The sequence below is a fragment of the Populus alba genome, chromosome 18, assembly GCF_005239225.2.
Source record: "Populus alba chromosome 18, ASM523922v2, whole genome shotgun sequence".
NCBI classification, from domain to species: Eukaryota; Viridiplantae; Streptophyta; class Magnoliopsida; order Malpighiales; family Salicaceae; genus Populus; species Populus alba.
This window is the reverse complement of record NC_133301.1, coordinates 482,585-495,184: the sequence shown is the minus strand read 5'-3', so window position 1 is coordinate 495,184 and position 12,600 is coordinate 482,585. Positions and strand designations below refer to the sequence as shown.

The window sequence follows — 12,600 nt, the reverse complement described above, 5'->3', positions numbered from 1 at the left end:
TACCTGGCATGCTCTGAGTGGTGGTTAACATTTAGAACAAGATTTATTATGTATTAATTTTTTTTTTAAATCTATTTAGTTTTTGTCTCATGAACATTCACGTGTCTTCTCCAATCAATTCTATAGAGAAAAAGGCTTCTCATTAACCTTTGATTGTCATGCTTGGTCCTTTCCCGTGAGCAATCAAGGGATCCTTTCACGGTTTCAGAAATACTTTAGCTAATCATTTATATCTTGAAGATCATCCATGTCGATTCATAATCTATTGCAAGAAATGGAAAATCTCCACAGCTAATTAATACTCGTAATATCACACCCCTAGTTAAATAGTTTAGTTGGAGGGTTTTTTTCTTACATATATATAATAAAATTGAATACAAAACCTTCAAGAGAGAAAAAAAAAAGTTTAACCACATTTGTTTAAACTGTGAGAACTAGGTTTTAACAAGTAAATATAAAGTTTTAATCAGATTAATTTTTTTTTTTAATAAATTTGAACCGATTCAAGTTTTGATCAACTAGATCTCGAGTTGGCCTACCATACCAAATTTAATAATATTAGTTTAAACTTTTACTATATCTACTTTGTTAAAGAATAATATAAATTATATATTGAAACTTTACCTAATAGTTTAAACTATTAGATTAAGATGGTTATTTGACATGGTATCAGAGCCTTGATAATTAAACGGTTATGAGTTTGAATTTCACCATCTCTATTTATTTAATAAAAATTAAGCAAAAGGTAATGTAAACTTGTGCAAGTTTCAAGGTCAAAAAACTTTCACCTGAATGGATATGTTAGAGAATAATATAAATTATATATTAGAACATTATCTAACAATTTAAATTATTAAATTGAAATAGTTCTTTGACATACTTAATGAAGAAGATATGTATTAAAGCTATCTTTAGAAAATTAAAAAGTCATATGGGAATTAGTTTTAATAAAAAGAGAGAAGCATTGCAAGGTCGAATATGAGGGTAGTGGGACTCTGTATTGGATATCTGGTCCAGTATCCGACTCCTTTTTCTTGCCCTAATCTTGATGTCTTGTCTTAATACAGAGGTACATGCATGGTCCCAACTCCCACCAACCTGCTACCATGAAGAAATATGACAATCAACAAAGGATTAGGCATTAGCTCAGATCCAACCCTAATTGTGTCTCCTCTTTATATTTTATTTTATTTTATTGTGAAGGAGATTTTAGTCCCTTCGAGTTAGGGTGGGGGGAGATAGGTATATGTGCTCTAGCCACTTTCCAAAGTGGGTGTCTGCTATCCCTTGCATCAACTCCATATCCTGCTGGAGCTTGGAATCTAAGTAGGGCCATGCCCAAGAGGAGAAAAAAGTAGATAAATCACTCTATTATTCTGACTTTTCTTTGGAAAAAGCCACTCAGCACTGCGGTTGCGCCTGCGTTTTAGCAACAAAAACATCAAAAAAGAAGTTTCTGTTATGGTGCAACCTGCGGTGTGCCTCGCGGTGTGCCTTGAAATCCAGGGTAAGTCAATGACTGCATGCAAAAAGAGTCGACCTCTCTAGTCTTAGGAAAATGATAAAAACTACGTGAGGCAGCTCTCAAGAATCTCTCTGATGAGGTGTACATACTTGAAAGAAGAACAATACGCATCTTTCATACTTTCCTCACCACCTCCATTAATCTCTGTCTGCTCACTTTAAGCTTCCATATCAACCCGTGTCCATCTCTCATTTGTTCAAATGGTCAAAAGGCTCTTTTCAAAACCCTAAAAGTAGAAGGGTGGACCCTAACGGAGAACCAAAATCATGGACCATAACCTTCTCCTGCGTACATTAATGAAAACAGTCCTCGCCATTTAGGATGGTTCTGATTGCTGATGGGGGAATATAACCCATTTGTAATGCTCTGTGAGCTTGCTGTTGTGTAAAAATGATTCTCTCCTTCTCTTTCTTTCTTTCAACATTGCCCACTACTTGCTTGTCTCCTACATGAGATGATAATTTCATAGAAAATTCACATGGAAAACAAACTCCAAGATCCAAACAAGCATCGCAAGACTATAAACAAATTAAGCTGGGTTTTTTTTTTCTTCTTAAAATAGCATGGGAAGTATATAAAATCTTTTGCAAATTAGCATATATATTAATAAAGAAGAATAATTGGGATTGATTTATCATATTTTTATTAGCTAATTAGCTACTCCCAACAGCTAAGTCTTTTAGGTTCCCATGGGGAATACTTTCAGATGCTGCATGGATTTATTATCAAATCATGATTTAGGTCTTGTCATCCTCCACTTGCAAGAAGCACAATCTATGAAAATCTTGTTGGTGCCTTACTTTTTAAGAGGATTATTTTATTCTTGCTTGATCTAATTTTTTTTTAATGTTTTTGTATTTAATATAAATTAAAATTAAGTTTTAAAAATTAAAAAAATATTTTAATATATTAAAAAAAAAACATCTTGGAATTTTCAACCAGCAGTTCAACCTCTACCTAGAATTTTAAATTTTATTATTTAAAAAACAATAAAAAAATTGACATGAGAAGGTATCAATTCTCCAACCGACCATTTCTAGAGGGTCAAGCGAAAGAGACATGTTAGTCAAATCTACAGAGCTCCACTTTCAAAAGATAAAATATGCTGCTAATATTCTTAATAATAACAATTAATTTGGTAATATTTGTCAAACTTTTTAAGCCAAAATAAAACAAGGAAGTACCTCTTGTACGGCTCCTTTTGACTGTGCACTCAATTATCAAGTGGCATTTCCGTGATCGTGACTGGGCCTAACCCTAACCATAACCCTAACCTAACCTAACATATATATATATATATATATATATATATGCCTTGCAATGACCGCAACAATCTAGCCTAAAATCCAGAGTCATCGAAGCTTGGAAAGGCTTGTAAAGTTGAAGATAATTGAGAACAACATGTGGTGATTGATTGGTTGATTGATACCTGCGCTTACGAGGCATGCATCGGATACTCTTATTTTATAGATTAATATTCATCCAAAAAAGCTAGATAAGTTCTTATGCTCTAAGACAAAGGATAAAATTTTAAATTTATTTCAAAAAAAAAAAATAGTTTGATTATTATAAATTTCAAATATATTGAAATTTACATTAATTTTAGAATGCATAAAATTAATCAAGATATACATAAGTTAATCTAAATATAATGTTAATAAAAAAATATTAGGGAGAGATGAATGTTGCAATAATTACATAATTTAACTCTCATAATTTTCAGCTAATCATCATTAATATTAACCACTCGTGAATTGATGATTATTTTTTTTAATTTTTTTTTTTTATTTTGAGTAAAACCACAAGAAGTAAACTCGCTCAAAAACTCACGAGAAATTGAAGTTCGAGAGACCAGACAAAACACGGAGAAGAAAGAAGGGCGGGGGGGCATGCATTTTCAAAGTTAAAAGTCGAATCCCTGTCACGTGTGAAATGGAATCAAATGGCATGAATTTTCAAAGTTAAATTTATTTTCCATAAATTTACAGTGAGGTATAAGCCAAAGTGGCCCCCACCATCTTTTTGAAGCACAATTTCAATTTGGATCCGTATTCAAGGCCGTCCGTTAGGCCATTCTCTGGCATCCTGATCTAGACATTCAGGGATCTGATCGGAAAGATGAGTCAGCTCTTTGGGAATCACTTGGTTTCCCATTTCCGGGTTCGGGTCCCACCCACCCACGTGGTGCTTTCCATTGAAATCTCTCGGGTCGTTTTAAAAACTTGTTTGAATTATTATTTTTAAAATTTTAAATTATTTTTTTAATTTTTTTAAATTGTTTTAATATAATGATATTAAAACAATCAAAAATATATATTTTTAAAAATTTATACAGGATTGGGGTCAGATTACATAAGGTCTTTGAAATTTGAAAAGTACCCAGAAACCTTCGATCCAAGGAAACAAACGTACGGTAATGACAAAACATTGTACTTGAATCAAATCAAAACCACACAAAATCCTTAAAAAAAAAAAAAAAACTTATCTCTAAAATCATCCAATAACAACGCAAGGTGTTGGAAACTTATGGTGGTTATGGGGACAGAAGAAGACAACCAACCTATGAAGTAAATTTGGGTCCTCAAGGAAACAGAGGTTCCCTACCTCGAGCCACCATAGTTTGAAACGTAATCATCTCAAAGACGACCAATGGGAAAAGAAGAGATTGCGCACTGATTTACTGCTAGGAATTTTGAGGCTTGTTTTATTTGTTTCAGTCCACGTGCGCGGTACCGACGATTGAATTACACGCTCCTCTTATGGCAAGTTAAGAGACGACGGTGTTTTAGGATAATAATTGTAGGGATCAGCGGAAAAAATTGAAAAACTAATTAAATTAAAAATATTAAAAATAAATAAATAAATAAACTGATTAAATAGATTAAATTTTTAAAAAAAATCGACCAATTCGATTCCGTTTTATTCGCTTGAAAACCAAAAAAACCGAACCGAACCAAACCTAAATAAAAAAAAAAATGAACCAAACCGAAAAACTAAAAAAATCAAGTTAAACTGATTTGAATCAATTTTTTTTCTAAGCAATTGATTTGGTTTCGATTTTTTTTTTTAAATTCAATTTTGTTGCTTTAAAAAAAAAAACCAAACAGGACAAAAATATTCACTCCTAAATAATGTGTTTGAAAAGGAGATAGCTTTAGGTTTTTTTTTAGACCAATACCTTAGCTTTTTTTTAGCTTTTGAATGTTTGTTTTATATTTAAAGAATGTTGTACTTTAAAAAAAAAAATACTACACCTTCAAACCAAACACACTAGAGTTCTTTTGTCACTCTAGTGCCAAGGAGTAATTAATTTAATAATTTTTTTTGTTTGACATGGTGAGTGAGAAAAAAGTAATTGGAAAAAATGGAAACATTAGGCTAAATTTTTATATTTTATTGCTAGCAAAATCACTTAGATATACAAACATTGAAGGGGGGGTTTTTATCCTTGAAAAAGCTAATTAGTTTTGAGATACAAGACAATTGAATACCTTAAGAATAACAAGGATTTCAATATCTATACTGTACAAACAAATTTTATTTATTAAAAATACACTAAAATTAATTAATAAAATTATAGCAATAAATTTAGATATAAAATATTAGATGAAAACTCTTCGTATCTCTTTCACGTGCACAAATTCTATTAACATTTTAAATTTAGATTATGAGATCTTAGTAGATTTTATTATAATATTTTCTTTGAATATAAATTTACAAGCTTGAAAGCTTTTAATTTGACTTGTGAAGAAAAAGATTTTGAGACGGATTCCAAATATTTCTGATTTCTATGGATTCTTTGACTATTTAAGTATTTATAGCCATACCAACTATTTTTTTTCTCTCTCAAATATCATTCATTTAAAGGGTATTTAAAGAAAAATGATAAAATAAAAAATTTAGAATATTAAAGTAAAACCACAAAATTAGTTGAAGTAGACTTCTAATTTATACTAGGCTCCAATCCAACATAATAAATCATAAACTATTTTAATTTTAAATTCAGCTCGAAAAGTCTTGAGAATTTGTTTTTGCAATGGAGGCTGATGCCCTCCCCAACCTCTTGGAGGATTCACCATTGTTAATGAAGTAAATGAATAGTTATTTTTCTTAACAATATTAATAATTAATCTAATTTGAATTTATTAATTAACTTGATAATTATCTCGAATTGATCAAATCTTACTTATTTATATTTAATAATATTATTTTAAAACTTGATCTATAAATCAACTAAAAACAAGATTTAATTTTTTCAAGATTAAAATATTATTGTTTTGAGAAATTTCTTTTTAAAAAATCAACATGTTAAAGATTGAGTTCAATAGAAACTCTTAACAAGATCGTTTTTTTTTAAATCTAAACTGATCCAAATCCGGGTTGGTTAAGTTGCTGGTTGATTAGCATGACCGGTACCAGTTTCGCGAGAGAGAGAGAGAGAGAGAGATTCTCTCAAATCTAACAACCACTCGTCATAAAAACCCGCGCGTGGCATCTCTATTTAGACAAAACCAACAAACCCCCTGCCACGTAGGCCGCACCCTCCATTCTCGGTATAAATTCCAACTCGTCCACCTCTACTACTCCTCGCCTTCTTCATCATTTCTTCTTCTTCAAAAAAAAAAAAGTAGAAAACACTCAGTTCTTTCGCTACTGTCATTTTCGATAGCAAATAATATTATTACGAGTCTGTAACTGTCTCTTGAATTTTTTTTTATTAATATATATTTTTGGAAATTAAGGCGAGGAGGAGGAATGTCTAGTAAGGGCGGGATCAGCCTAGAAGAGATAAAAAATGAGTCTGTTGATCTGGTATTTCCTTTTCTCTTTTTCATTTGCATGTGTGTTCGGTTACTGAGAAAGCGATGGAAAATGTAATGATACTGTTTACCTTCTGTGTTCCTCTTCCTTTCATCTCTACATGTGCATGTGTTTGGTTTCCGAGAAAATGAAAGAATTTCAACTATGTTTGTTTGTTCATGGTGATTTCTTTTCTAGATTATTTTTAACAATATAGAATCAGTTCATTTCCTCAGTTCATACTTAAATAATGCTTCTTTTTTCTTAAAATTTTAATTTATTTTACACAAATTAATCTTAATCTCCAGCTTCGAAGATTTTTAAATTTATAATAAGTATTTTCAAGGAGAATGAAAAAATTAATTTTTTCGGTCCCTTTAAGTAAAACAAAAGATCTAATCAAATCGGAGGCGTCACTTATTTTGCATGTCATCACGGCGATTATTTTGGCGCATATATATATATATATATATATATATATATATATATATATATATATATTGTTAGAGTCACTATTATTAAAAATCTGATCTTACATTTCCCAAAAAAACGAGGAGAGTTGACTCTCGTAGAAACAATATTTTATAATTTTTTTTGGTTAAATGGTGTCAACTCATGTTAAAGTACTTAAGGTATGTTTACTATTATGGTATAAATTTTTTTTTTTTTTTAATATTTTTTGGAAATATTTTTTTTATTTTTTTTTATTTTTATATAGCATATCATAAATATCTTGGCGCGTGTGGTGTAATGATTACCCTTAGTGTTACTAAACCTGTCTGCTCTATAGTCAAACACATAATTTATGTGTTTTTTGGTATGATCATCCTGTGTTATTGTTATACACGCGCGCGCCCACACACACATGTTGAACGTTTGTTTCCTTATATTTTGGCAATTGAAATATGATGTTATCTCCATTTTTTTTTTTTGCATCATTTGAGCAGTCGTGAATTTGTATCTTTTGGTACTCTACAGCTGTTCTACATTTTGGTGTTTGCACAGCAAGTTGGTTGATAAATGAGTTTTTTAATGCTGGAGACTTTGGAGACAAAATGAATGTCGTTTGGTGTGTTGGATTGATTGCCCAGTATTAGCTCATGCTCACATCTGAGGAACCTAGAGGAGTGCTTAGCTCAACCTGATACATAGTGATTTGGCTGTTAGCTTTTGAAAAATGAAGGGCTTCTTCCCATTTTGATTTTTTAACTCTAGAAATTGCTGTGCATGATGTAGCTGGACAGAGCTTAATACTAATTGTCAATACAAGTTTCCATATTCAAAAGATATTGGATTGCTTAATAGAAAGAAAAAAAAAAGTTTTAATTCTATTGATGGCATTAAAAAATAAACAATAGTTGCAGACTTTTGCTATGAAATGTTATATGTACTCTTGTCAGTTAGATTTTTGGATGGAATAATGTACGAAGGAGTGATGATATTGTAGTAAAATACTGTAGAAAGGTACATGGTGTCTCATTATGCAAAGATTTTCTTGGTTAATTTTAGTTAATGTTAATATTTTGCTCGCAGGAGAGGATTCCTATCGAGGAAGTGTTTGAGCAGCTCAAATGTTCAAGGGAAGGTCTTACTTCAGACGAAGGAGCCAACAGGCTTCAAGTTTTTGGACCAAACAAACTAGAAGAGAAAAAGGTTAATTTTTGTAATCTTCAATTCATTAGTGAATCAAAAAATGGAAGAAAAATGTATTGATAGTAGTCTGATTCAGTTCTATGGAGTTCGTGTTAAATTTGAGCTTTCATGGTTTAAAAACAGGAGAGCAAGATTCTCAAGTTTCTGGGATTTATGTGGAATCCGTTGTCATGGGTCATGGAAGCTGCTGCGTTGATGGCCATAGTCTTGGCAAATGGTGATGGAAGACCTCCAGATTGGCAGGACTTTGTCGGGATCGTTGTCTTGCTGGTTATTAACTCCACTATTAGTTTCATCGAGGAAAACAATGCTGGTAATGCGGCGGCAGCCCTCATGGCTGGTCTTGCTCCTAAAACAAAGGTGATAACTGCACTTCACTGGCTCTGCTTGCATGCTTTAGCTTTTACCTACTACTAGTTATTTTATTTGATTTTTATGTCTGAAAATAATTCAGGTTCTGAGAGATGGCCGATGGAGCGAGCAAGACGCTGCAATCTTGGTTCCAGGAGACATTATCAGCATTAAATTGGGAGACATAGTTCCTGCAGATGCCCGTCTTCTTGAGGGTGATCCTTTGAAGATTGATCAATCTGCCCTTACAGGGGAGTCACTTCCTGTCACCAAGAACCCCTCTGATGAAGTGTTTTCTGGCTCAACATGTAAACAAGGTGAAATTGAAGCAGTTGTGATTGCCACCGGTGTGCACACCTTCTTCGGAAAGGCTGCCCATCTCGTGGACAGCACCAATCAAGTTGGACATTTCCAGAAAGTTCTTACTGCCATTGGTAATTTCTGTATTTGCTCAATCGCTATTGGAATAATCATTGAGATTGTAGTCATGTACCCAATACAAAAGCGCAAGTACAGAGATGGAATTGACAACTTGCTGGTTCTCTTGATTGGAGGAATTCCTATTGCTATGCCAACTGTTTTATCTGTCACCATGGCTATTGGTTCCCATAGACTTTCTCAACAGGGTGCCATTACCAAGAGAATGACTGCCATCGAGGAAATGGCAGGAATGGATGTTCTCTGCAGTGACAAGACTGGGACTCTCACTCTGAACAAGCTTTCTGTTGACAGGAGCTTGATTGAAGTGTTTGCAAAGGGTGTGGAGAAGGAGCATGTTATGCTTCTTGCAGCGAGAGCTTCCAGGACGGAAAATCAGGATGCCATTGATGCTGCAATTGTTGGGATGCTTGCTGACCCAAAGGAGGTATATCTGCTTTAATGCAGTTTTCTCCGAGATCTCTGAATCTGAGGTTGCGCAAAAAATCAGAACTTAAAGTAATAGTCCTTTTCATTATTGTTTGGCAGGCACGAGCTGGGATCAGAGAAGTTCATTTCCTTCCTTTCAACCCTGTGGACAAGAGGACTGCTCTGACTTACATTGATAGTAATGGAAACTGGCACCGGGCTAGCAAGGGTGCCCCTGAGCAGGTATGATGCTTTTACCTTTACCAACTCGGTGATCAGCACTCAAAGTAATAACTAGTAACTCATTCCCTATTTGTACTTCTATGCAGATCTTAACTCTATGCAATTGCAAGGAAGATGTTAAGAGGAAGGTTCATTCTGTGATTGACAAGTTTGCTGAACGTGGACTTCGATCTTTAGCTGTTGCAAAACAGGTCTGCAGTTTAGTGTTTATCTACATCTTGTCACCATGCTACTCAAACAAGCCTGATCTTATTGTTTCGTTCCTTCAATGAAATGGATGCAGGAAGTACCTGAGAAATCAAAAGATGCTCCAGGGGCACCATGGCAGCTTGCTGGTTTGCTGCCCTTGTTCGATCCTCCCAGGCACGACAGTGCTGAAACCATTAGAAGAGCTCTCCACCTTGGTGTTAATGTTAAGATGATTACTGGTAAGTCTTGTTTCATTCTCATTTTGAAATTTGTTCTTATGCCATTGCTTAGGCTTTGTTCGCTGTTTCCTCAATGTCCAGGGGATCAGCTCGCAATTGCTAAGGAAACTGGCAGGAGGCTTGGAATGGGAACAAACATGTACCCCTCTTCTTCATTGCTCGGCCAAGATAAGGATGCTGCCATTGCAGCCCTCCCTGTGGATGAGTTGATTGAAAAGGCTGATGGATTTGCTGGAGTTTTTCCAGGTGAAGTCAGCTGCCTAACACTGATGCTTTTTTTTTTTTTCCTTTTCTTTTTCCAAAATGCACTTGCACTCGTTTTCTTTTCCATATCATGGTAATTTGCATATTTTTATTTTGTTAATTTTTCCAAATGATAAAAGTCACCGTCGCAATTAATTTTGTCAGCATGTACAAGATTGTGATCTTTCTTCAGCCCCCTTGTCCCCTCACTGTTTGAGCATGATTTTTATTGACATCCATTATTTTCTTACATGATTATCTTTCAAATTTTTATTACTTTTTATCATGTTTCCTAGTCTTGACTTAACACCTTTTTATTCATTTTTACAGAACATAAATATGAAATTGTTAAGAGGCTACAGGAGAGGAAGCACATATGTGGAATGACTGGAGATGGTGTTAATGACGCCCCTGCCCTGAAGAAAGCAGATATTGGAATTGCTGTTGCTGATGCTACTGATGCTGCCAGAGGCGCTTCCGACATTGTCCTCACTGAACCAGGACTTAGTGTTATTATAAGTGCAGTGCTGACCAGCAGGGCTATATTCCAAAGGATGAAGAACTACACTGTTGGTTACATCTTCTGCTTGTTTTATTGCTGTGTTCACTGTTGTTGAATTTGCAAGTGTCTAACTCACTCTGGTCTGACCGTTCTCTTTTGCAGATATATGCAGTTTCAATTACCATTCGTATTGTGGTAAGTACCAACATGTCCATGAATGTATCTTTCCATCACTAATCTGCTCGAGACATCTGTTTTGATCATGTCCTTCTCTCTTTTCTTTCCATGGCAGTTTGGCTTCATGTTTATTGCCCTGATATGGAAATTTGACTTCGCTCCATTCATGGTTTTGATCATTGCCATCCTAAATGACGGTGAGATCTCTAGCAAACCTCCTCGTAAATTTACATCATTCTCTTTTCACAAATTACCACGAACTGAATTAGCATTATCAAACCTCCAGGAACAATCATGACAATATCAAAGGATCGAGTGAAGCCATCTCCACTGCCAGACAGTTGGAAACTTAAAGAGATATTTAGCACTGGTGTTGTGCTTGGAGGTTACCTGGCCCTAATGACAGTATTATTCTTCTGGATTATGAAAGACACAGACTTCTTCTCAGTAAGAATACCATACAATATCATTGTCAGTTTGTGTTTCCCTTTATTCAGATTTTATATATTTATATGATTTTCGTAACACAGGATAAGTTTGGCGTAAGATCACTGAGAGATAGCAAATATGAAATGATGGCGGCCTTGTACTTGCAAGTGAGTATTGTGAGCCAGGCCCTCATTTTCGTCACACGATCCCGCAGCTGGTCTTTCGTTGAACGTCCTGGACTTCTTCTTGTCAGTGCGTTTGTAGTCGCTCAGCTGGTAAGGATTCATCCTATCCGCCAATCGCTACTTAAAACAACGCTCCCTACCATGCTCTTGATTATTAGTGAAACCTAATACATTGCCACTCTATGGATGACAGATTGCGACATTGATAGCAGTCTACGCAAACTGGGGTTTTGCACACATCAAGGGGTGCGGCTGGGGATGGGCTGGAGTAATCTGGCTATTTAGCTTGGTGACATATCTGCCCCTTGATCTTCTCAAATTTGCAATCCGCTATATCTTGAGTGGGAAGGCTTGGGATAATTTCTTGGAGAACAAGGTATATATATTATTTCATAAACAAAATCCCGAGTCCGAGTCTGATTTTCGGCTCATTTTCTTTGCTCATTTGCTACCTTCTTTGTAACAGACTGCCTTTACTACAAAGAAAGACTACGGGAAAGAAGAGAGAGAAGCTCAGTGGGCCACAGCTCAGAGGACCCTCCATGGCCTCCAACCCGCTCAGACCAACACTATCTTTTCCGACAAGAGTAGTTACAGGGAGCTTTCCGAGATCGCAGAGCAAGCCAAGCGTAGGGCTGAGATGGCAAGGTAAGCAAGCCATGTTCCACAAAGAATCAGGGAGCTAAAAAGCTGTGACCTTTTGCGCACTCATAAATAATGTTTCTTCGCAGGCTGAGGGAGCTGAACACCCTCAAGGGGCATGTGGAATCAGTGGTGAAGCTGAAGGGACTAGACATCGATACAATTCAACAACATTACACACTTTGAGGAGTTTACAAGTCTCGAAGAGAACAAACTCCTCGGAGAAAAGCCGGAAGCAGCTATACGACGACGAAGAAGGCCTCCAGAGAAAATCTTTTTAATCAGACTAGAATGGCATTCCTCTTGCTATAACTTAGGTACTCTTTTGTTGCTTGCTATCTACCATTCAAGCCCAGAGGACATGGTTTCTCCTTTAGGAGCTAAGTATAATCAGCCGTCCATTTCCTCCTCTGTACCAATTTTCTATCACGTTTAATTTTACATGCCCTGCATCAATTTACGTTGCTAATAGAGTTATGCAATCCGAGGCTACTTTTTAAAGTGATACCTCAGAGCTTTCTCTCTCTTTAGACCATCTAACTGTTGCTATTAGCTATGGATGGAATCACTTGTTCC

The 12,600-nt window shown here is 35.1% G+C and overlaps 1 protein-coding gene across 1 annotated transcript; it reads left to right on the top strand.

Annotated features, from left to right (window-relative positions):
- The first annotated feature begins 6,131 nt into the window (after positions 1–6,131).
- On the top strand, positions 6,132–12,531 carry LOC118059399 (plasma membrane ATPase 4). Its single transcript, XM_035072248.2, has 16 exons — positions 6,132–6,337; positions 7,859–7,978; positions 8,102–8,338; positions 8,433–9,194; positions 9,296–9,418; positions 9,505–9,609; positions 9,702–9,846; positions 9,928–10,092; positions 10,420–10,658; positions 10,754–10,786; positions 10,884–10,965; positions 11,055–11,215; positions 11,299–11,472; positions 11,576–11,758; positions 11,849–12,030; positions 12,114–12,531. Exons 1-16 carry the CDS (start codon positions 6,281–6,283, stop codon positions 12,208–12,210), a joined length of 2,865 nt encoding a protein of 954 aa, XP_034928139.1. The 5' UTR covers positions 6,132–6,280; the 3' UTR covers positions 12,211–12,531.
- The last annotated feature ends 69 nt before the right edge of the window (positions 12,532–12,600 follow it).

What these genes read in the sequence shown, in the direction of transcription:
- LOC118059399 (XM_035072248.2), top strand. Translation starts at nt 6,281, where the DNA reads ATGTCTAGTAAGGGCGGGATCAGCCTAGAAGAGATAAAAAATGAGTCT. An exon ending in AAAATGAGTCTGTTGATCTG is followed by an intron (nt 6,338 to 7,858) that starts GTATTTCCTTTT and finishes TTTTGCTCGCAG; the next exon opens with GAGAGGATTCCTATCGAGGA. An exon ending in ATAATTTCTTGGAGAACAAG is followed by an intron (nt 11,759 to 11,848) that starts GTATATATATTA and finishes TCTTTGTAACAG; the next exon opens with ACTGCCTTTACTACAAAGAA.